The sequence below is a fragment of the Ambystoma mexicanum genome, chromosome 1p, assembly GCF_040938575.1.
Source record: "Ambystoma mexicanum isolate Mex_15411 chromosome 1p, UKY_AmexF1_1, whole genome shotgun sequence".
Classification (NCBI taxonomy): Eukaryota; Metazoa; Chordata; class Amphibia; order Caudata; family Ambystomatidae; genus Ambystoma; species Ambystoma mexicanum.
In genome coordinates, this window is record NC_090921.1 from 1,086,926,673 (window position 1) to 1,086,951,710 (window position 25,038).

Genomic DNA, 25,038 nt, shown 5'->3' on the forward strand with positions numbered 1-25,038 from the left:
CATTGATGCCGTTGCCCCACTAAAGCTATAGCTCACCTGAACTCTTGGTACACACCGGAACTCAAAACTCTCAGAAAAAAGAAAGCCAAGATGGAAACCCTATGGAACACTAATCCCTCAGCAGAAAACAAATCTAATCTCATGACCCTCTCCACCCACTACAAGAAAGAGATAATCCGCACCAAAAAGGAAGCCTATAATGTTAGAATAAACAATGCACAATCCTCTGCTAACCATTCTGAAGGAATTGGAAAATCCCAACCCTCCGACCGACACTTGCGTGAAAGACAAGCCATGGTGCACTAGCATCCAAAGTGCCCTCGCCAACAAAATCATTGGTCTTCAAACTAAAATCGAGACCAAACGACTACAACTTTCCAACAGTCAAACGTTCATACCCAGCACAGCCCCGACCAATAATACCTCTGGCTTCACATTCAAAATGGTCACTATACCCGAAGTCCAAATAATTATAGCATCCCTCAAACCCTCTAACTGCAAAAGTGATAGCTGCCCCGCCCAGATCATCAAAGATGCTGTGAGAGACCTAGCCCCCTTCATCTCCAAAGTAATAAACCTTTCCTTCTCGACTAACTCTGTACCTAACAACCTGAAACAGTCATGGGTTCTCCCTCTTCTAAAGAAACAATCCCTTGACCCTGCCATTCCCACCAACTACAGGCCTATTACCACTGTCCCCTTTCTGCTAAACAGCCTTGACAGAGTGGCCTACCTGCAAATTCAAGACTACTTAGAGTCCAACCAACTGCTAGGCCTACGTCAATCTGGCTTTCGTCCTCAACATGAAACAGAAACCGCCCTTGTTGACCTCAAAAGTCAGACTGATGACATCAAGGACAAAAACAAAGCAGCTATCCTACTCCTCCTAGACCTCTCAGCAGCCTTGGACCTGGTTGACCACAAAATACTCTGCAACCACCTCTCATCTGCTGCCCACTTCTCCCCCTCTGCTGTCCTGTGGATACAATCCTTCTTAGCCAACAGAACCATGAGGGTCTTCTCACCTGTGGCTGCAGCAGACCCCATCCCCATCACCTGCGGTGTCCCACAAGGGTCCTGCGTCTCCACTACCCTCTATAATATCTTTACAAAACCCCTCTTTGATAAGTTGGACCATCTGGGTGTCACCTACACTAACTACGCAGATGACACCCAGATACTCCTCACCATTACTGGCAACTACAGTACAGACGCCACTAGGATTAACGAAATCTTCTCCATCATTCAGGCATGGATGGCCACACATGGCCTCTGCCTAAATGATGAGAAGACTGAGCTCCTCCTAGTCGGATCTCCTCACAACCTACAGAAACTTAGCCCTGAGTACTCCAATTTCATCATAAATGGCAACATCATCCCAGTCGTTAAAAACGTGAAAACCCTAGGCTTCTACCTTGACGCTAACACCAACCTCTCCAAACAAGTCAACATGACCGCCTCTGCCACCGCCTACACTGGGAAACTAATTAGGGCCTGCAGACCTTTCCTATCTACGAACAGCTGCCTCACTTTGGCCAGGGCCCTCATACAATTGAAGCTTGACTATTGCAACAGCCTCTACCTAGGTGCCAACCAAGCTATAATTAATAAACTTCAGATCCTACAAAACAATGCGCTGCGAGCAGCACTAAATATTCCCAGAAGAGAGCACATCTCCCACATAAGAATATCTTGCAAATGGCTATCCATTCAACAAAAAATTGACTTAAAAACCCTTTGCCTTACCTACAAAACCCTTAACCACTTAGCCCCCCCCTTATCTCACTAACAAACTTACTTTGAAACCTTGCACAAGAATCACTAGATCCTCCAATACCCTCTGCCTCACTGTGCCCAGATTCACCTCCAAAAGAGCGGAAGGCTCGAGCTTCACTGTCCTTGCCCCTCAACTCTGGAACACCCTGCCACTGAAAATCAAATCGACCAATTCCTTCCATCTGTTTAGGAAATTAGTCATTAGTTGGCTTCTAGAGAAACCAACCCCAAGATAGACTAAACACACTACAAACTGTATATACTGTACATATCGTAGAAATGTTTAACCGCGCGATCTAACTACCCTGCCTGTATATACTGTATATTGCATATTACCTCTACAATTGTATAACTGCACATATTATATATATTGTACCTATGTAACCTGCCCTTAAGCGCCCATTTACCCCTGGGTCTGGAGCGCTATATAAAATAAATAAACAAACAAACAATGTGGTCAGTCTATCTTATGCGCTGGCTGCCACTATTCCTCGTGCTCCATGTCCATTCACTAATTTTGCTTGTGTTGCATATTTTACTTTTTCTGTTTTCTTTGTCCATATTATACAATGGTTTAGTTTTGGCTATTGTGTGGTGCTCAAGTGCCACCTATAAGCCAAACCTATTGCATTGGAGTATAGATAGGAGGGTGTTGACATGTGAGGAGGGACACACAGCTTGTGGGTTTTGTTAGGTTATTTAACCACACATTAACTGACCATGGTCCTGCTAATCCCTAAAGCCATTCCCACCCACTATCTACCCATGCCCACACACAAAACATCCTCCCGGGATCTCCTTGAGCTCTTTCACGCAGTAGCATCACACATTGGCCTGCAATTGTTATTTCTAAGCAGTCTGCTGTGAGCTAATGGCTTTATTGTCACCGAACCTTTGGTAATGTTGCAATGAGTATCTTAACCAAGTGTGACTTCCCCCACTTGATTTATGGTGGTTCCTTGCACAGAAGTCCTGTTAAAAATAGGCCTTGTCAAAGACTAACTTTGGCATGTCTATAGGGGTTAGATGGGCATTTTTCAGGTACTGCTATTATATGGCCAGCTAATGACGCCCTTTTCCAGCTGTCACCATCTTATGGCCAAGTAGTAGAAGTATGGCAGTGACAAGCAAATGACTATCCCATGTCTGGACAAAAGATGTAAAATTGTAGATTTTGTCAATACTTGTTGCATTGGGAGGATAGCTCAGTGGCAGCATGCGCGTCTTGGAAGCAAGACGACACGAAGCAACACAGGTTCGATCCCCGGGTCCGCGCTTAGAAACCTCTGGGTGTTTAAGCGCGTTATAAATACGTAACTAAGACAAAACAAAAAAAAATAAAACACAATTAGCAACTAAGAAAAAACAAAGAATTCTTGCAACAGCGCCTCGATGCCTGCGGGCTGTGTGAGCGCTTTATAAATGTAAAAAAAAAAAGAAAAAAACAAATTGTATGTCTGCCGTGCCATCCTTGGTCCCTTTTGCTTTAAATAATGTATTTTCTTCCCGTGTCTGCTTACTCTCCTTGTCTTCATGTGTCTAGTCTTCCTTGGGATCCCTGTGTCTTGGTGTCTTCCACTTTCCCTTGTTGTCCAATCTCAATTCATCCAATATTCTCTGAGCTCTAACCACATCTGAACTCTTGCACTTCCGAACCATCCTGTATATTATTGTTTGTGCTCTCTCTCTTCCTTGGTCTCATTGACTGTCTTCCTCAGTCTTAAGTTGTTGTCGTCACCTCGTGCCTACTTTTCTGGCCAATATATTCATACATTACATTTATGTCCTTGCTCAATTTGGCAACTCCTCGGTTGCTCTGCCTTCCACACACACACTAGCTTTACTTGACCGTGTAGCCCAGTCTTCCTTCAACTCTTTGTCCCATTTCTCTCGTCTTATACAGACTAACTTGTGTTCTCTTTCACATTTCATTTTTCTCCATATCCAAAATGTTTTGTTCCCATTGCGTTTACTTTTATAAATCATTAATCCCGCCTTCTGCCTCACTTACATGGGCTCTTTTTCACTTTTTCTTTATTGAATTTACTTGCCTCCGCCTGTCCAGTTTATTCTCTTCCACTGTTTCTTGCTGTGCGCCTCCTGCTTTCATTCCTCCTTTCATTCAGCCGCATTACCTCTTGCTGTTCCAGTCTTCTAGTATTGGGGGACATAGGCTGAGACCGAGGCATGTCCATAGCTGGGCTTTACATTTCTATGAATTCCTGTCAGGTATTTAGGGGCTTATTCATGGAATTATTTGTGCCTAGAAACGGGGATTTGTGCGCCATTCTGTCCGCAAATCCCATTTGTTAAACAGGGATTTGCGGGCAGAATGGCGCACAAATCCCTGTTTTTCTGCGCAAATAATTCCATGAATAGCCCCTTAATGTTATATTCGAAAAGAAAAGTTTAAAAAAACAAAAGTGAGAAAGATTTTGAAATAATGAAGCAATATATTTTTTTTTTGTTTTTTTAATTTTATTGGTTTACATACAAACCTTTAAAATAAGATCATTCATTAGTCCTCATTACATCTCTTTACATCTCTTATTGTCCACCACATTAGACCTGTAAACGCTTTTCAATTATCGCCAAAAGGTTTGTCAGCAGCAGTATCAATTTCAGGTCTGTTCCATTGAACATGTGTTGCCACCACTCATCTGCGTTGAGGGATAGATGGCACTCGCCCCAGGTACCCAGAAGTCGGGTTCTCTCTGTACGTAAGTTTGGGTAGAACCAGGTGTTTTAGAGTTTCAGGTTCCTGAGCACAGCATCGACACATAGGGTTCAAGTTCGCGTTAGCTGACCATGCTCTCAAGCGTTCTTTGGTTTTAAACATGTTAAGCCGAAAGCACATGAACAACCTCCTTGCGTTTGGATCTGGAAATAATTCAATGTATTTTTGCAAACTGCTGAATGCCGAACCTACAGTGGCACTTCGCTCAGTAGCTTCGAGGCCCCTCTTTCGGAGCATGTCGACTCCCAGTCTAAGCGCCACAATTTTAATTTTGCTGCGTCCGGATTTCCCTGTAGCAGCTCTGGTTTGATGTCATACTCTGACATTAAGCTTTCACAGCGTTTCAACCACATGGCTAAAACACCTGGGGCTAATGAGCCGGCATTGTGAAAAATGGCAGATTGAGGAATTTGTTCGCAAGCTTTTGTTTTCCGGTATAAGGATAACAGACTCCAACATACTCGTGCGTGAATAGAGATTAGTGATAGTTCATACCTGATTGAAGCCGTCGAAGTGCCTTTCGCTATACGCAGAACTTTTGTCCAGAAGGTATTCTCAAGCGTTGACCACAACTCACATGAACAGCCCAAAGCATTTTCTGCCCCATATGTTCGGGCTGGTATTACTTTTTGTTGGTAAAATCGAAGGACTGCTTTAAGGGAAAACCTTCTGAATCTTTTCTTTAGCACTAGGGCTTGATTTGCCAGTTGTTTACATTTGCGTTTTGTCGCTGTTGTCCATGGATCGTCATTAAGACTAAAGCTAATGATCATTCCAAGGTGATATCAGAAGTTTTTCTTGTCCCATAAACCAAGATTGGCTCTTTGTCGTTCTTCTCCGACCACTTTTAGGATTTTTCAGCACAAGGATTTCACATTTCTTTGTGTTAATGAGTAAGTGGTTGTCGACCACATATTGCTGTACTGCGTTGATTTCTCTTTGCAGGCCAATTGGTGTTAAGGCCAGTAGTATGAGGTCGTCTGCATACAAGAGCCATGCATCTTTGGCGGGAAGGATCTTACGGCCTCGATAGAATTGCCGATGTCAGATATAAACAAACGAAATATAGCGGCTGCCAGAGGACAACCCTGTTTGACTCCCTTAAATGTTTAGATCGGTGGTGACAAAGTGCCGATTTGATCTAATCTTACTCTGACAGAGGTGCCGGTGTGTAGATCTTTTATTGCAGCCAAAAGGTCATCGGGACAGCCCCATGTACTCAGTTTTTTCCATAACAGTTTGCGATCTATCGTGTCGAAAGCGTAAGAGAAGTCAATGAAGGCAAGGTATACAACTGTTTTTGATCTGATTGCCTCAACTTTCAGTAAATTCAGCAGCAATAGATTCAGCGAACATCCGACGTGTTTTACAAAGCCGGTCTGTCTGATGTCGACATGATTTGATCGTGTATGTCAGATATCCTGAAGCACGGTTCCGTGTTGACCCGTCGTGAAGAATATATTTCTTCCTACCAATGTGATTCTCAGGAGTACGAAAGGACAGGCTGAGAAACTAATTGATCGGAAGATGGTGTATAGTCGTTGGGATCGGTAGAGTTGAGCAGACCGCAAACTTCACGATAGATGGAGAATCCAGGTTCCTTTCAACGACTGCAGAATATTACACTGATTAACAATCAAATACACCCCTTTCTGGATAAACGTTTAACAAATAATTAACCGACTAACCTGCAGAAAACGGGTTTTAACCAGAAGTGTTTCATGCAAGAATGTCCTCAATACTGGGGAAATCTGGAGACCATAAGAAGAGAAAATACAATCAGTACCAGATAGTGAGTTGTAGAGAATGGTAAGGAAAGTTAAGTTTCTTACCCTGGTTTCCCTGGAAGTGGTCGTCTCTGGCAAATCTCCTTCTCCTTTTCTGTACGAACTGTGTGATGGTATCTGCCCCCTGTCCGACGAACCAAATAATCCAATGGTGCAAGGAAGTCACTAGTCCAGCAACAACCTATTCCCGCCGGCACGAGGACGCCTAAAGGGTGCTCAGGAAGTCTCTAGTCCAGCACCTAGCCTATTCCCGCCGGCACGAGGACGCCTACAGCACCCTGGAGGAAAGGACAGGGAAGGAATAGGAGGGGAAGAGGAAGGAAGGAAAGAAAGAAGGTAAGAGGTCTCCCAACCTTCAAGGTCCGAAATCAACTTAACCAAACCACTAGGCAAGAATAACCAAAAAACAATCCGAGGTCAAAATACTAGAACAGGTAAGGGCAATCCGTGAGCATATCCAATAAACGTAATCCGAGATAAAAAAAAAACAAAAATTTCCAAGCGAGAAGAGCCACTGTCAATATGGGATCAGAAGCAGCGAGAAGTGGGCGCCGGATCATTAAGTACCTGAACTACCGGCAACAAGATGGTCACGTGATCCAGTACGTTTTCTATCACGTGGAAGACGCCGCGCCCACTGACGTAACCTCCATGGTAACTTCCACGTGAGGCGTCGGGAACTACGTTCCCGACGAAAATGTCTACCGCGAGTAGAGCGTGGATAATGCAAGCCCGCCTCCTGTCTGATATTCGAACGCGACAGGCGCTTTTGGCTACGAGAAGACAAGAGAACCGAAGGGGTATCACAAGACCTGAAGCGTTTTCTGACAGTATCCTCCCCCAAAGGACCCCCATGCCCCCGTGAGGCCAGAAACTGGGACACCAACAACGGGGCATGCACATTCTGCTCTGGTTCCCATGTCCGATCTTCCGGACCGTAACCTTTCCAATCCACTAAGAAATACCTGGTACCACGAGAAACCTTAGAATCAAGAATGGAATTGACTTCATACTCCTCTACCCCTTGAACCAATATCGGAGATGGAGAAGCCACTACCCTGGTACTGTCCACACAAGGCTTAACCATGGACACATGAAAGACCGGATGTATCTTCCAAGAGCACGGCAAATCTAACTTGACTACCAATGGACTCAAGACATCCTTTACAACATAAGGTCCGACAAAACGTGGCAACAAGCATCGTCGTCCTGGAATGCGTAAATTCTTTGTGGACAACCATACCCGCGAACCTGGAACGTAATTGGGTGCAGGACGGCGATTCCGATCAGCGTACTTCTTTGCCTGCTCTTGAGCTTGTTTCAGATGTTCCAGCACCCTATCACGGACCAGAGACAGATCCTTGATACAAGATTGAACTGCCGGGCAATCCGCAGGTAGTTTCCAATCAAGAGGTAGGGTGCGTGGGTGTTGCCCATATAAGGCATAAAATGGCGATGTTCCCGTAGATGAATGGCTGGAATTATTATAAGCGAATTCCGCTAATGGAAGAACGGCTAACCAGGATTCCTGATGTTGAAGGATGAGACACCTGAGATACTGCTCCATAGTAGCGTTCACCCGCTCTGTTTGACCATCCGTCTGGGGATGGAATGCTGTGGAACACCGTTCATCCACCCCTAATGAGAACATAAGATGCCTCCAGAAACGTGACGTGAACTGGGACCCTCTGTCAGAAACTACAATCTCAGGTAACCCAAAAAACCTGAAGACATGTCGCAAGAACAGCTCCGCCAGCTTAGCAGCTGATGGCAAACCTTGGCAAGGAACAAATAGAGACATTTTAGAAAAGCTGTCAACCACCACCCATATAGTATCAAAACCGTCGATCAAAGGCAACTCCACCACAAAATCCATGGTAATCATCGCCCATGGTCTGGCCGGCACTGGTAATGGCTGTAGTAACCCCATAGGTTTCGCCGAATGGGATTTACATTGGGCACAAATGGCGCAGGTCGAGATATATTGCGAGACATCTCTTCGCATAGAGGGCCACCAACACCAGCGTTTGAGGAGTTCGAGGGTTTTCTGTGAACCAGGGTGCGCTGCGATAGCAGCGTCATGACATAAGGAAATAGCTGCACACCGGGTATCCTGATCAGGCATAAAGACACGACCCTGGACATAAGGAAGACCATGCAAAATATCCATGTTATATTCTGCCAATTCTGCGGGCTCTTTATCAACCCAGGTCTGGAGCGTTGACTTCAAAGTGGGTTGTAGAACACAACTACAAACCACTTGTGTTGGTAATAACAATGACCCATCCTGTGGACGTGAAACATCATTCCCCAAGCTTCTGGATAGAGCGTCAGCCTTGGAATTTAGAACACCTGGGCGATAAGTCAACGTAAAGTTGTACATAGAAAAGAATTCATGCCAGCGGGCATGTCTCGCAGTGGTGCACGTCAAGGACTGCAAGGCCAACAGGTTTCTGTGGTCAGTAAAGACCTGGACCGGTACTTCCGTACCAAGAAGATGATGTCGCCAGACCATAAATGCGTCCCTAACAGCCAACAATTCCCGTTCAGTTACGGTATAATTGCGCTCATAGGGCGTTAACTTGCGTGAATGATAGGCGACTGGATGTAATTCCCCGGTATCAGCGCATGTCTGGGACAGGATAGCTCCTACCGCAACATCCGAAGCATCAGCTTCGACGACGAAAGGACGTTTGACATTTGGATGCAGCAAAACAGGAGCTGTAGTGAATGCGGCCTTTAAAGACTCAAACGCTATTTGGGCGTTATCGTTCCATAAATAAGGTTTCTTGTTACTGGTCAATTCGGTGAGGGGTGCAGCAATAGAAGAGAACTGTCTAATGAACCGCCTGTAAAAGTTAGAAAACCCCAGAAACGATTGCAACTCTTTCCTTGAAGTTGGTACAGGCCAGTTTAAGACCGCTTTTACCTTACTACTACTCATCTGCACTCCTTTGTTGGTGATGTCATATCCAAGGAACTCGACCTGATTTGCATGGAATACACATTTTTCTAACTTGACAAAAAGGTGATGCTCCCGCAAGCGTTGTAAGACTTCTGAAACATGACGTACATGATCTTCCATAGATGGAGAATAGATGAGTATATCATCTAGATAGACGATAACGAACCTGTCGATCATGTCACGCAGAACGTCGTTGATGAAATTCTGGAATGTGGCCGGGGCATTGCAAAGCCCGAATGGCATCACCAAATACTCGAATAGGCCATATCGGGTCTTGAAGGCGGTTTTCCATTCATCCCCTCGACGAATCCGGACCAAGTTGTAAGCACCCCTTAGATCCAATTTGGTGAAGAATTCTGAAGACCCTAACTGATCCAGTAAGACAGAAATCAGCGGAATCGGGTACTGATTTCGGATAGTACCTGCATTGAGCTCCCGATAATCAATACAAGGTCTTAAGTCACCCTCCTTCTTGGGTACAAAGAATAGCGGTGAAGCAAATGGAGAGTGAGAAGGCCGAATAAAACCTAACTCAAGGGCTTTATCCAAATATTCCTTAAGGACGACTTCTTCCTTTTGGGTAAGGGAATAAATACGTCCCGATGGTGTCTTAACATCTGGTTTGAGAACAATTGGGCAATCGTAGGGCCGATGAGGCGGCAGAATCTCCGCTTTCCCTTTGTCAAAAACATCCTTATAACTTGTGTATTCGACAGGCAATACGGTGTTAACAAGTGCTCCAATGGTAACCACAGAGTTCAACAAAGCCCGACTAGGAGCTTCAGGTGCTTCATACATAGACTCTACTGAATTGCATGATCGAAGACATTGCTGAGAACTGAAAGCGATAGCCCCGGTCTCCCAGTTAATGACCGGATTATGAAGCTTGAGCCATGGTAAACCCAGGATTAGTTTATATTGCGGTGCCATAATGACGTCAAATGTGATGGTTTCCGAATGCTCAACACCAATGGTTAACAGTAACGGAATGGTATGTTCAGTAACAAGCCCAGAAAGAAGGGTTGATCCGTCAACGGCATTGACTACCTCAGGAACACTCTTTGACAATAAGGGAATACCCCATTTCCGAACATATTGGGCATCAATGTAGTTACCAGTTGCCCCAGAGTCAAGAACAGCTGCAGAACTCCAAGGCGTGACCTGGTCATAACTCAACATAACGTCAATATAGAAGGGTGTGGACAACAAGGAACCCTGCATGGAAGAGCTCGGCGTAGGGGTTCCTTCTACGACCGGGCCTTGGCGTTTCCCGACTTGCGGGGTCTCTTTGGGCATGCACTGAGTAGATGATTAGCGGAACCGCAATAAAAGCACAAATTGTTCCGTCTGCGATGTTCTCTTTCTTCCGATGTTAACGGGCCCCTTACTGCCCCGATTTGCATAGGTTCGTCACCGCCAGAAACAGGAATTGGGGAAACGGTAGTATTGACCGGAATTACTCTCTTCTCCCCTTTTCTTTCGGCGCGTCGGGCATCAATCTGAAGTACTAGGTCCAAGAAATCAGGAAAGGACGTAGGAACCACCGGAACCGTGGCTATAGTATCTTTCAATGAGTCCGACAATCCTTTATAAAATAGGGCTGCCTTTTTATCTTCCGGCCAACCAGTTTCAGCAACCAACTGATTAAACTTAGCCAAATATGACAACAAAGGAGTATCCCCCTGACGGAGATTTAACAATTCCAGATCCGTGGCTTGAGTCTTGTAGCGAGTATCAAACACCCTAGTCATAGCACTGATCAATGCATCGCAGTCGAACAATAGCGGACTGCCTTGTTCTAACAAAGGATTAGCCCAAACAGCGGCCATACCACCGAGGTTTGATAAGACAAAGGCAGCTTTTGTAGTCGCATCAGGAAACGAGGTAGGCCGACACAAGAAATGCAACCTGCATTGGTTAATGAAAGTCCGAAAGGATTTAGGATCCCCAGTAAACCTTTCTGGGGGAGCAAGCGGGAACTGAGCGGCCATGTACACATGCGTAGAATCAGATCTGACCGAAGGCCCTGCCTGACCTGAAGTGGAAGCGGAGGCCAAAGATGGTGATCCTGTAACCACTTCCCTGATACCAGCTTGCATTTCGTCAATGCGCCGGTGGGTGTCAGCCTGGGCCGCCGTCATATCGGCACGTAGGTCGGCCACCAACTGAACCAAAACGGCCAACGGGTCATTCGCGGCATCCATGATAAGGCTTCTGATTCTGTCAGATATCCTGAAGCACGGTTCCGTGTTGACCCGTCGTGAAGAATATATTTCTTCCTACCAATGTGATTCTCAGGAGTACGAAAGGACAGGCTGAGAAACTAATTGATCGGAAGATGGTGTAGAGTCGTTGGGATCGGTAGAGTTGAGCGGACCGCAAACTTCACGATAGATGGAGAATCCAGGTTCCTTTCAACGACTGCAGAATATTACACTGATTAACAATCAAATACACCCCTTTCTGGATAAACGTTTAACAAATAATTAACCGACTAACCTGCAGAAAACGGGTTTTAACCAGAAGTGTTTCATGCAAGAATGTCCTCAATACTGGGGAAATCTGGAGACCATAAGAAGAGAAAATACAATCAGTACCAGATAGTGAGTTGTAGAGAATGGTAAGGAAAGTTAGGTTTCTTACCCTGGTTTCCCTGGAAGTGGTCGTCTCTGGCAAATCTCCTTCTCCTTTTCTGTACGAACTGTGTGATGGTATCTGCCCCCTGTCCGACGAACCAAATAATCCAATGGTGCAAGGAAGTCACTAGTCCAGCAACAACCTATTCCCGCCGGCACGAGGACGCCTAAAGGGTGCTCAGGAAGTCTCTAGTCCAGCACCTAGCCTATTCCCGCCGGCACGAGGACGCCTACAGCACCCTGGAGGAAAGGACAGGGAAGGAATAGGAGGGGAAGAGGAAGGAAGGAAAGAAAGAAGGTAAGAGGTCTCCCAACCTTCAAGGTCCGAAATCAACTTAACCAAACCACTAGGCAAGAATAACCAAAAAACAATCCGAGGTCAAAATACTAGAACAGGTAAGGGCAATCCGTGAGCATATCCAATAAACGTAATCCGAGATAAAAAAAAAACAAAAATTTCCAAGCGAGAAGAGCCACTGTCAATATGGGATCAGAAGCAGCGAGAAGTGGGCGCCGGATCATTAAGTACCTGAACTACCGGCAACAAGATGGTCACGTGACCCAGTACGTTTTCTATCACGTGGAAGACGCCGCGCCCACTGACGTAACCTCCATGGTAACTTCCACGTGAGGCGTCGGGAACTATGTTCCCGACGAAAATGTCTACCGCGAGTAGAGCGTGGATAATGCAAGCCCGCCTCCTGTCTGATATTCCAACGCGACAGGCGCTTTTGGCTACGAGAAGACAAGAGAACCGAAGGGGTATCACAAGACCTGAAGCGTTTTCTGACAGTGTAGCCCACTTGACTAACTTGACTTGTAGCATACTTGCGTAGATCTTTCCCAAGACGTTAAGTACGGCGATCGGTCGGTAGTTTTTTGGGCAAGTTCTATCTCCCTTTTTATACACCGGCACAATCACGGCCGATTTCCATGAGTTTGCCGTTTGATCTTGGTCGTTTACTCTCTGAAAAAGGGTCACACAAAGGTTGGCCCATAACTCCGGATGTTGCTTGAGCGTAAAGTTTGTCAGGCCATCTGGCCCAGGTGCACGCGAGTTGTTAGCTTTGTTAATTATGCTTACAATGTCGTCTTTGTGAAATGTTAAGGCCCATTTAGTTTTAATTGGAACAGGTAAGTCAGTTGTTTTTGAGTTCTTTTTATGTAGGTCGTTCAAGCGGGCAATCCATACTGGTTCTGGAGCCATAGATGCTTGAACGGTGGCATGGGGAGCTTGTGTGTCATTAATGATGTTCCAGAAGTCTCTAGTGTTCTTATTTTGTTGACTTTCTAACATACGCCGCTCTGAGTCTCTTAGCATCATTATGCATTTATGTGTTTTGATCCAATTTTTATAACGCTGTTTGGCGGCTTTCTTCGCTACAGCGCAGGAGGCCTTGTCGGCTGTCTGAGCTTGTCGAATAGTGCACCTCATCAGTCATTTCTGTTTCAGTATGTCTAGATCAAAACAATGGAGGCGTTTTATGTTTTGGGCCACCGTTATTTGTTTTGAAGTTGACCAGTAGGCCAACTTAGTTATTTTTTGGGGGGTGTTCACCCCCGACCCCTGTATTTTACCCATTGTAATGTACGCAAACAAAAATTAACCCTTTAGCCCCCAAAAATATGCATTCGATGGACATTTTTTAGATGGAAAAGTTTTGATGGAATGGCATTAGATACAATGGCATTAGATGCAATGACCAGATACCATATTCTGGTTATACCGGGATATCAGGCGGCGGAGACGGTTTGCCAGTATCCCGCCTGTAATACCGGTGGGATACCGTCAAACTCCTAATGAGGGGCATAGTTTTGGGGAAAGGCAAAGGAAGGGCCTGCAGGGCAAAAGGTTGGGTTTATGTGTGGTGTCTCTGTTTTACAATGTTAAAATAAAATGGATGATTTCAGGCAGTAACAGAACACAACATAAACAAATGACGCGCAAGAGAATACACATTTTGAAACTTAGATTTTCAAATGTAATGGTATAGCAAGGCACAAAGTATACACACATTTTTATTTTCAATCTTTAACTGTTAAAATACATTTCACACGTTCACTTTTAAACTAAATAAAGATGCATACTCTTCTTCAGCAGCTGTGTATTGTGTCTTGCAGCACAGAAATGGGTGGCAACCCTAAACGTTGGTTACGGTGGTGCCCATGCCAGCTACTACCACAAGGCTAATGAGCAGGTACAGCCCTTTCCTTTCCGGTCTTAGCTTCCTCTGTTCTGCTTTATTGTTTCCTGCTTTTGCCTTGAAAGTCACACTGATGACATCCTCTGAATCCACAGATCCAGGTCGGAGTGGAGTTTGAAGCGAACACCAGGTTGCAGGAGACCTCCTTCGCCTTTGGTTACCAGCTGGATATCCCTAAAGCCAATATGGTGTTCAGAGGTATGTTGGTAACAGAAGGGGCCCACAGGAACTTATGTGTTTCTATTCCTACAAAGGTCTTTTTCCTCGCTGTACGCCTTAGTCTAAGGGTGACTGTTTATACAGCCGTTTACAGGAGCCGTTTCGCCATTCAATCTAGCCGAGCTTGACTAATATATTTAATCTAGCACAGTTATGTTGCTCCATACATATTGTGTTCCTGTGAAATAAGTTATTTCAAGAATAGTATAAGGGACAAAGTACCCCTACTCTACTGTGTAAGGATATTGCAAGTCACCAATGGATTCTGTAGCTCAAAAGGCAAGGCCAACGATCAAGTTAAGCTGCACCCTTATCCCCTCTAATACTGGGTCTCTTTCTTATTCTAATGGCACAGTTTTTCCAGTTGTCGATGCATATAATTAATTTAGAACCTGTTTGATGTAGCTTCTAATGTGCTGCAAAAAATAATCTCAGCAGTTTAATACAATGAATATAAAAGTTATTTTGTGGCTTAAAATAAGTGCTAGCATGCAGACCGATACTTGCTTTCCTGTGTTATAAGCCCACAGTGCAGACAATAAGAACACTACAAACAGTTCCTTTTCAGTTAAAGGCTGCAAAGTGGCAGGTCTTTAAGTGCTCCAGTGGCAGCTGTAATACAGGTCTGAGCTAGCTCCAACAGCCAGCAGGCATTGTGACGTCACAACGGCAATATAGCACTAACAATGTATGTCCTGAGATTTTAACATCCCTTGGAATATACTTTGGAACAAAACAGATGAACATTGCTATGATTTATTACCTGATGTGTTGTCTTTATTAAATCACCCATTTAGTCAATCGTCTACAAGCTCTGCAGTTAATACTTTAGCCTGGGTAATTGCTGCTCATGGATTACTTACCTGTGCTGCTCCCATTTGCTTTATGGGTCCGACCATCTTGCCACCCATTGTTTCTGTCCCTTCTCTGCAGCCCTCTTTTTGTTACCCAGCAATGTTCTTTTACATCTGGTGAGATCTTAGTCACAGGTGTCCCCCTTTCTCACCTGTCTGTGTTCTTTCTTCGATAGAGTCTTCCTGCGCATAGTGCGGGTCTTGTATAACCCTGTGCAAATGTCCCCGGGTTCCAGCGTACGTTCAGCGTCCCGGGTCCTGGATCGTTCAGAATGTCCGGGAAGTCCTGGAAACAGCAAGGCGTGCACTCGGCAGCTAGTACTCAGAGGTCCGGGATGCAAGAGAGGGCAAAGGAAAGGGAAGAATGTGGAGCTAACAATTGGGGATCCGGAGCCAGGAAACAAGAGGTAATGAGAGCTAACTACGGCAGCGCACGTCTAGCCACAGTAAGCGGTAGCGTTGAGATGCGCAGAGCCACGGGGGCGTGTCTGCTTTTAGAACGTGATGCGTATGAGGCGGAAACTGGTACACAGCGTTCCGTGTTCGGTGGCCATGTTGGGAGTACTACTGAGTGTAAGCCTCTATGGGTCAGGGACCAGGATGTCCAGGAAGTCCAGAAGGGACGAGTCCGATGGTTCATGACAGCATGCCTCCTCCGAAGGCCTGTTCATCCGGGTTTGCCGGGGTGTATAAGGTGGTACCTTTTGAGTAATCTGGGGGCATTGAGGTTTGAGAATGTTTCCCAGGTGCGTTCACTGGGAGGGTACCCTTTCCATTCGACCAGATATTGTAGCTGACCACGTCTGTACCTGGAGTGGACCCTCTTCCAGGAGTCTGGTAGTTTGAGTCCGAAGGCCACTGGGTTAATAATTTCCTTTATGGAAAATGGACTATAGTACTGGGGCCAACTTATTGGGTCGTAAATGCTGAGGCAGTAGTTTCGAGGATAGCCAGACCTTATCACCTACTGCATAGGAAGGCCCTGGTCTTCTTTTGGAGTCTGCATAGAGCTTGGTAGTAGCTCGGGCCTTTTCGAGGTGTTCTTTGGCTTGCTTGTGTACATTGATGACGGTTTTCAATCCAGGAGTCGAGTGTAGGTACTGGTGTTGGATGTGGGAGCAAGGATGGTAGAAACAAAGGATGGAACCCTTGGCTACAGAAAAAAGGGCTGGTTTTGACAGCCGAGTGATCCGAATTGTTATAGGCAAATTCAGCCACAGGTATTAAGAGTGACCAATCGTCCTGGACCTTGGTGGTGAAACAATGAAGATATTGATCCAGTATTTGGTTCACACGTTCAGTAGATCCATTGGTCTGTGGATGATATCCTGAGGAGAGGGCACATTGGATTCCTAGTATACGGCATAGGTGTTTCCAGAATTGAGATACGTATTGAGGTCCCCTGTCTGATATGATTTTGGAAGAGAGCCCATGAAGTCGGAATATGTGTTCCAGGAAGATTCCAGCGAGTTCTGAGGAAGATGGTAGTTTATATAAGGGCGTAAAATGAGCCATGTGGGTGAATAAGTCAATGGTAACCATGATAGTTGTGTATCCCCTGAAAGGTGGCAATTCTACAATAAAGTCTTTAGCAATGAATTCCCAGGGCCTTGTTGGTAGTGTTGGTTGGAGTCGGAGACCCGCCGGTCTCTTGTTGTCATGCTTGTTTTGATTACCGATTGCGCAGGGTTGGATGTACCGTTGGACATCAACTTTCATTTTTGGCCACCAAAACTGTCTTTGTATCAAACGGAGAGTGTTGCTGATGCCATGATGTCCTGAATCAAGGGTATCGTGGCAGAGGTTCATGATCCTTTGTCGCAGTCTTTGTGTGGGAATAACCAGGCCATTATCCTTGAATAAATACCCATCCTTTGTTCTAAGATTCCATCGATTCTTTCCAGTAAATTCCTTCCAGATCTCGGAGGACTGGGTTTGAATTCGAATGTCTTCCAGGAGGCTGATTGCTTGGGCTACAGAAATTGTGTGGGGAAACATCTTGGGAAAGGATCGATCTTCAAGAGTTTCGTAGTCGGGACGTCGGGGTAAGGCATCAGCAATTATGTTGTGAGTTCCAGGGACATGTTGTATTTGGAACTGATACTGTGCGACGAAGAAGGCCCAGCGGGCTTGACGACTATTCCTACATTCCAAGGATTGTAGAACTTGAAGATTCCGATGGTCCGTACGGATCTGAACAGGATGTTTTGCCCCCAAGAGTAGATGACGCCAGTCGGTAAAGGCTTGACGGATGGCTAACAGTTCCTTTTCCAGGACAGAGTAATGAGTCTCGCTGGGAGTTAGGGTTCGCGAGAGATAAGCAATGGGGTGTTCTAACTTGTCCTCGAGTTCCTGCTTGAGAACTGCTCTGATGGCGAAGTTGGTGGCATCCGTCTCCACTATGAAAGGTCGATCAATGTCAGGTTGAGTCAAGATGGGGGCTTGTGTAAACTCCGATTTCAATCATTGGAAGGCTTTACCTTGGGCGGCTGACCAAAGAAAGGGAGTATCCTTCTTCAACAGTGTAATGATCGGTTGAACTATCTCCGAGATGGAAGGTATGAATTTCCGGTAAAAGTTGGCAAGCCCCAGGAAGGATTGAATCTGTTTCACGGTGGTTGGGACTGGCCAGGATAGTATGGCTTTTACCTTTGAGTGGTCCAACCCGATTCCTTCTGGACTAAGGACAAATCTTAGGTAGTGAACAGTAGAGACATGGAAAAGGCATTTCTCGGGTTTAGCCAGGAGTTTATGTTCACTTAACCGCTGTAGAACTGCCTTAACATGCTCTTCATGCTTGAGATGGTCCTTGGAGTATATCAGAATATCATCCAGGTAAACTTTGACGAAGATAAACAACATATCGGAGAACACCCGGTCCATGAAAAGTTGGAAGACCGCCTTGGCATTGGCGAGTCCGAAGGGCATAAGCAGGTATTCAAAATGTCCAAAGGGTGTTCTAAAGGCTGTTTTCCATTCGTCACCCTCGTTTATACGGATTAGATGGTAGGCACCTCTGAGATCCAATTTCGTGAAGACTACCGCACCTCTCACCGCTTCCAGGATATCCGAGATTAAGGGTAACGGGTAGCGGTCTTTGAGGGTACATTGGTTTAAACCACGATAATCAAGACAAGGCCTAAGCTCCTTGGTATCTTTCTTGGGAACAAAAAACAACGAAGCTTCCGCTGGAGATTTGGATGGTCGTATGGTGCCATTTTCTAGATTGGTATCCAAGTATTCTCAGAGGGCCCTTTTCTCTGGCTCGGATAGTATGAACATCCTTCCAAAAGGAATCACTGCTGAAGGTTCAGTATCAATAGCACAGTCTTCAGGTCTGTGAGGGGGTAGAGACTGAACAATAGCAGTTGAAAACACATCAGTGTAATCCTGATAGGCCCGAGGAACTTGGATAATATTTGAGACTGTGAATGGGACTTGCTGTTTTGTCGGCGCACCATCTGGGGATGTTGACGGGGAATCCAGGGATAGACAATGAGACATACAATGATCGGAACCAAGAAACAAGGATCCTGCTGCCCAGTTGATGTATGGGCTGTGCTTCTGCAACCAGGGCATACCCAGTACCATTGGATAATGGGCAGACTTTGATGTCAAATTTGATAACCTCTCGATGATGGTTTATGGAGAGCTGGATCTCTTTGGTTTGTAAGGTGATGGGTCCTGAAGAGAGGGGTCTTCCATCGATAGCTTCTACAGGCTGCATGATGCCTCGATTTTCATATGGAATGTGGTGGGTAGTGACCCAATCTTGATCTATAAATATCCCCATGGCCCCACAGTCCACCAATGCCAAAATGGGGTAAGTTTATTTCTTGGATGGCGATAGAAAGGCCTGCAAGATCACAAGATTGCTTTGACCAGGAGAGTTCAGGGATGGAATAGATGTGGAGCAAACCTCTCTCTCCCGAAGCTGTGCTCCATCTAGGATCGGGAGCTGGCGTTTCCCGAACGCGGTGGAGGAGCTAAGGGACATTCTCTTACAAGGTGTTTATCTGAGGCACAATACATACACAGCCCAGTGTGAATCCGTCCCATTCTTTCTTGCAGGGAGATGGGTCCACGGAAGGCCCCCAGTTGCATAGGTTCTGGGTCTGTAGTGGGGGCAGGAGTGGGCTCAGGTTTAGAGGAAGTTTCTATGGAGGCCTTTTGGCAAGGCATTTTAGTCTTCTTCTTTTCCGCCTTCCTTTCCTGGATACGGAAGTCTATTTGTAAAGAGAGATCCATAAGAGCCTGGAAGGAACCTGGGCGAGCTACCCTGGCTGGCTCATCTTTTATTTCCTCATTCAATCCTCTTCGAAAACAGGGTAAAGCAGGCCTCCGGCGACCAATCTGCATCCTTGGCCAATTGCTTAAAGTGTGTCACATAGGTCAGCATATCCTGGGAACCTTGTTGGAAATCCAGTAATCGTTCCTGGCCACTGTAGACCTGTTCTGGGCGGTCAAACATGGCCTTTAGAGCCTGTACGAACCCATCATAGTCATCCAGGAGGGTATCTCCAGAATTACCAAGTGCGTAGCCCAAGATAACGCATTCCCGGAAAGATGTGAAATCATAAAGCCCACCTTTGCCCTGGGGGTAGAGAAGTAATAGGGCTTAAAGGTAAAGTGGACTAAACACGAATCAAGGAATCCGCGAAGGTTTTTTGATGTACCATCATATTTATCCACTACTCCGCCCAGCAATACACTTACCTTGGTCACGGAATCACGTGACAGGACTAACTGTTTTAATGCGGCATTCTCGGCTTTGAGGTTCTGAACTTCTGTTGTTAACTCCTGCATGCCGCGCATGAGGTCTTGGACTACCACCTCCATGTCCGTATCCGTGTCGGTTTGTTGGCGTCTCAATCTGTCACAGGTTTCCCCTCTTCTCACCTGTCTGTGTTCTTTCTTCGATAGTCTTCCTGTGCACAGTGCGGGTCTTTGTATAACCCTGTGCGAATGTCCTCGGGTTCCAGCGTGCGTTCAGCATCCCGAGTCCTGGATCATTCAGAATGTCTGGGAAGTCCTGGAAACAGCGAAGCGTGCACTCGGAGGTCGGGGATGCAAGAGAGGGCAAAGGAAAGGGAAGAATGTAGAGGTAACAATTGGGGATCAGGAGCCAGGAAACAAGAGGTAACAAGAGCAAACTACAGCAGCACACGTCTAGCCACAGTAAGCGGTAGCGTTAAGACGCGCAGAGCCGCGGAGGCTTGTCTGCTTTATAGAACGTGATGCGTACGAGGCGGAAACTGGTACACAGCCTTCCGCGTTCGGTGGCCATGTTGGGAGTACTACTGAGTGTAAGCCTCTATGGGTCAGGGACCAGGAAGTCCAGAAGGGACGAATCCGATGGTTCATGACAATCTTTTAAAATGAGTTGTCTTCTTTTGCTGCTGCATTTTCTCCACCTATCCAGTCACCATTTCATAAGGGACTATGAATCTTGCCTTCATCCCTGGTGTTCGCACGATTCCAATTTCAATTTTAAACATATTTCTCGTTTTGTCCAGTCCTGAATTTTTAGTTTTTTACTTTGTAAGATGAAGAATGTTGTTCCCTCCCTCTGGTTGTCCTACCGCTGTACGAACCCCTGTTCCATCTCACCCATTTTCTACCGGGAAGAAGGGGGGAGCAAGAGCTATATGGGGCTTGGGTGGACTTCTCCAAAGCCTTTGACCAGGTTGATAGAGACAGACTCTGGTCAAAACTCAGAGACAAGGGCATACCTGAAGGAATTCTGGGCATGCTCATTGAGCTCCACAAGAACACAACGGTCAGAATCCACCTGGCGGAGGAGGATCATCTAACCGAACCAGTGGGGGTAGAGTGGGGAGTCCGCCGGGGTTGTCTGAGAGCACCTTTTTGCTTTAATTTTTACTTATACGGTATGGGAGAATATCTGGCCCCAGCAGCAATGGCAAGTGCGGTGCTACTTGGCACCAAAATCCAATGGCCTACGCGGATGATGTGGTTGTTTTAGACAAGACTGCAACAGGGCTACAACGTCTTTTGAATAAATTGCAGACCTATGCAGAGGAAAATTGTTTGGCAATAAATATGAATAAATCAAAAATCCTGGCCTTCAGACATAGGAATCAAAAGATCACATTCTCTCATTGGACGCTGGGAGGTCAACTTTTTCCCAGGGTGAAAGATCTAACCTACCTAGTATACAAAATCTATGCATCACCAGCTGTATGTAAGGTAGAACTGGAAATGTAGACGAAAATCAAACAACTATCAGCGAGGATGAAAAAAATTCTGCTAAAATATGGTAGATTTTTCCACCTCCCTCATCAATAACTATCAGGCAAAAGTCACTCCAATAATACTCTATGGGGTAGAGGCCAAACCCCTTATGTGGTATGGAAATTGGCACAGATGGGAGGGATGGTTGTGGAAAAATGTCCTGGGCCTGCCCATGTGCCTACCTATTTCAACATTAGGTTCGGATTAGGCCTAAGATCTTTGAAAGCTCAAGCAGGGTGGGAATTGATCTCCCTGTACCGACTCATATCATCATCAAAAGAAGATTCACTATATGGAGACATAAAAATCCACCTAATGAATAACAAATCAAAAATGTTAACAGATTTGGATTGTCAGATAAAGGAATGAATGGGAAAGATGGACAGTGACATCGAAACATTATTGGAAAATCCTGAGAAGGTAAAAAAACGATGGTACGAGTTGGACTGCATAAATACAATTGATGAAATCCAGTCAGCAGTGAATCCAAATCCACTGCAGAAAGTGGACAAAAAAACAGGGGTACCTAAACAAATATCTGTTAAAATTTCCAGATTGGAGAATCAGGAAAAAGTTTCTGAGACTAAGACTGAATGTAATCCACACTGGGGAAATCCTTGCAAAAAGAGGAATGGGAGACTCAGCAATCCAATTTTATGAGATCTGCAAAAACCCTGAGAGGCAGACTACTAGAAATGTATTACTAGACTGTGCAGGAACACTGCAACATAGGCTAGATGCCTTTGGGAAATTTGGGTTGGAGTCCCCTTTTTATATAGCAGAGATGTTCTGGGATAGGATGATCTTGGGGAATTCACAAGGACACAATTGCAGTGGTTAGATTGTTGGAAAACTGTAATATCCACTTTTGAAAAATGTATGAGTTTTTTGCGTATACTTTCTGTGTATTCATTTTTACTACCAAGTGTTGAAAGGTAACCATTTTAATTTTTGTAAAAGATTTTGTAAACCAAATAAAAAATAAATAAATAAATAATGCCTTCTTAAGGTCTTTCCAGATTCCTCTTTGGCACCACTGTGGACTGTTTTACACTCTTCAACTCATTAGTTTGCCTGTATACAAAAATTCAAGCTCATTACTCTCACCTTGATCTTTTAACTCCAGATTCACCTTCATTAACAATTCAGGATCTGTTGTATTACCCACCAGTACGCGGTTTTGGGTTAACCTTCAAATCTCTGGAGCGTTGAAAACAACCTTGAGTTCTGATATTCTGAGGCTGTTTTATGGAAACTAATTGTCTGCCCAGATTTAGTCTCGTGTGGCCTTGAACACCCTGCCTCCTGAAATCCATTTACCTCTTACTCTTCTATCTTTTCTCAAAGCTCTGAAAGTACATTTTCTTCTTTTGCCTATTGTGGTAGGACATGCACTAAGATATTGGACTGAAGGATTTTAAGTAAAAGTTTTTTTTATTAGTGATACAGTGATTGTGGTATGGTTGGAATACATGCCTCCCTAGGCTTAGGACACAAAATCCTCAATAATGATAGGGGTCTGTACAACCAAATTAGGTGGCTATACGATTGTCTATGCCCCACTCACCCTCCCGCCCCCCTGTTTGTATCAGGGTCCTCTCTTTATGCAGTCCTGGTCTGTGGCCGAGATACCCTTCTTGAAAACAAATGATCCATACGTATCTGCAACAGCAATTATAACCCACTCTTAAGCAGTCCTGAGCCAATGCTCCCCCTAGTCTAATCAGCAGAAGGTTCCAATGATTGCCTATCAAAAATGTTCAAACCTGTTCTTTAGAATGCCATCCCTATTCTTATAAAGTCTTTTGACTGGAGGCGGCCCCTTGGTCAACTAAGTCATAGTAGCTTTCAGGGTCAGAGAAAAGTAGCCCTTTTCTGTGGCCCCTCAGTGGTTCCAGGGGTTGTCTCCTTGTAGCCTTGAGCAGCTTCCTCCCTTATATCAGGGTCTGCATATCTTATATCAGACCTTTCAGTAGCTCCTTCAACTGAGCCTTCGGCTTTACGGAGCAGTCTTTCTGATGTCATGTCAGGCCCCACTTGGACCTGGCCTGCCACCTGCAGGTGAGGAGCACTGGTTCTCCCCCTTTGCTTAGGGTGCTTCTCAGTCAGACAGACAATATGTTTCTGGGCTCTATGAGCCAGCCTCTGCCTTGGGTTGCCAGTGGAGGTTATGGTGTCTCACCCTCTAGTTCACTCTAGGTGCGGTTTAGGTTTCTGTCCCCAAATGAAGACCTTCCTTATCTTGGTGAGTAGCAGCTTTCGCCAGCTCCTGTCTAGTTTTAGCCAGTTGGTCCACTTGCTCTGTGTGGTTTCTTCCTTTGTTTCAAGGGATCGAGATTATCCAGGTTGAACTTTTCCAGGATTTGGTCACCAGCCATCTTAAGAATGACTGGCTCTGAGGATGTATCTCCTCCAAGGTTCTCCCCCATACTGGGCTTCTCCTGCACTCTTTATATGTCAGGAATTGGCCTTGTTCTACCCCCTTTGACTCTTATAAGATGTTTTCTAGCCTGCTTGTAACCCTGTGTTTGGATTGGATCTGGAGGGAACTCCTCTCATTAATGCTACACCAGCTCATTGAGGCTTCAAAGGTAGATGCAACTGCCTTTCTATTCTGACCACAAGTCAATGTGAGTCTCCTGCCCCACCAACTGTTTGGATTTGTTGGAATGGAGATATGATGAGAGCGAGTCTTCCATTCCACTCCCTAGTCATCAGAGCTTCTAGTTGACTTGCAAGTGTGCTGAGGAGACCACGGTTTCATAGTCTGGCACTGTTCCCTCTCAGTATCTCCCCATCTGTTTTCAAGTAACAAGGGGCTTCAGCCTACATCGCAGTGGTTCTCTTCTCCCTGTGACAGTCTCATCATAGAACCAGTGTATTGGATAGTTTCCCAGGCCCGAAACTTGGACTCAAAGGGTAAACTGCAATTTCCCTCATTACGGCCCAGTGCATCCTGGAGCTCATCGTCTGTCCCTCCTAAATTGGTCACATCTGAAAAGGCTAGGATATACCTTGCCTTGAGAGGAGTTTCTGGCCTGCAGAATCCCTCATGCTACAACATTGGGGACGAATAGCTGGTAGCTGCTGGTCCAGCTCCGTCCCTATCACTCTGATACCATCAAACCTGAGTATAGGAATGGGTGAGAATGCCCCTCACATTCTACAATTTTTGTTTTTTTATTTGTCAAATTTTTTTAAAATATGGTGTCTCACTGTGATGGTTTTTGAGTGTTTTTATTTTTGCTCTTATTATTTGTTCTGCTGTGTTTCCTGTGTGGTTGATTCTACTAATTTGTATGTATTTCTTGTACTTTTTTATAATTTGTATATGTTTTTATTGTAAAGTGCATTAATACCTTTGAATAAGATGGTTCTATACTAGCTTCTTAAAAAAAAAAAAAAAAAAAAACATATACAACCAGATACAGCTCTTGTTTGTACTAATGGCTGTTACTATGCATTTGATTTGTCTGAAGTAGTGGTACAATATTATTCAACAAGAGAGACATTGTGGTCATACTGTGCATTTGAAAATCTCATTCATCCAATAGTTGTATCCTAAAACCTCATTCCCCAAAACTGTATGCTTAAAGACCTCTTAC

General features: G+C 45.2%; 1 protein-coding gene across 2 annotated transcripts in view; it reads left to right on the forward strand.

Moving 5' to 3' along the window:
* The window catches only part of TOMM40L (translocase of outer mitochondrial membrane 40 like), a 740,875-nt gene that overhangs the window by 703,950 nt on the left and 11,887 nt on the right, over nt 1-25,038 (forward strand). For both annotated transcript variants that reach the window (XM_069604678.1, XM_069604679.1), the window contains 2 exons: nt 14,023-14,099; nt 14,201-14,303. In XM_069604678.1, the coding sequence (XP_069460779.1) occupies nt 14,023-14,099; nt 14,201-14,303 (180 nt within the window). The remainder of the gene's footprint in view (nt 1-14,022; nt 14,100-14,200; nt 14,304-25,038) is intronic.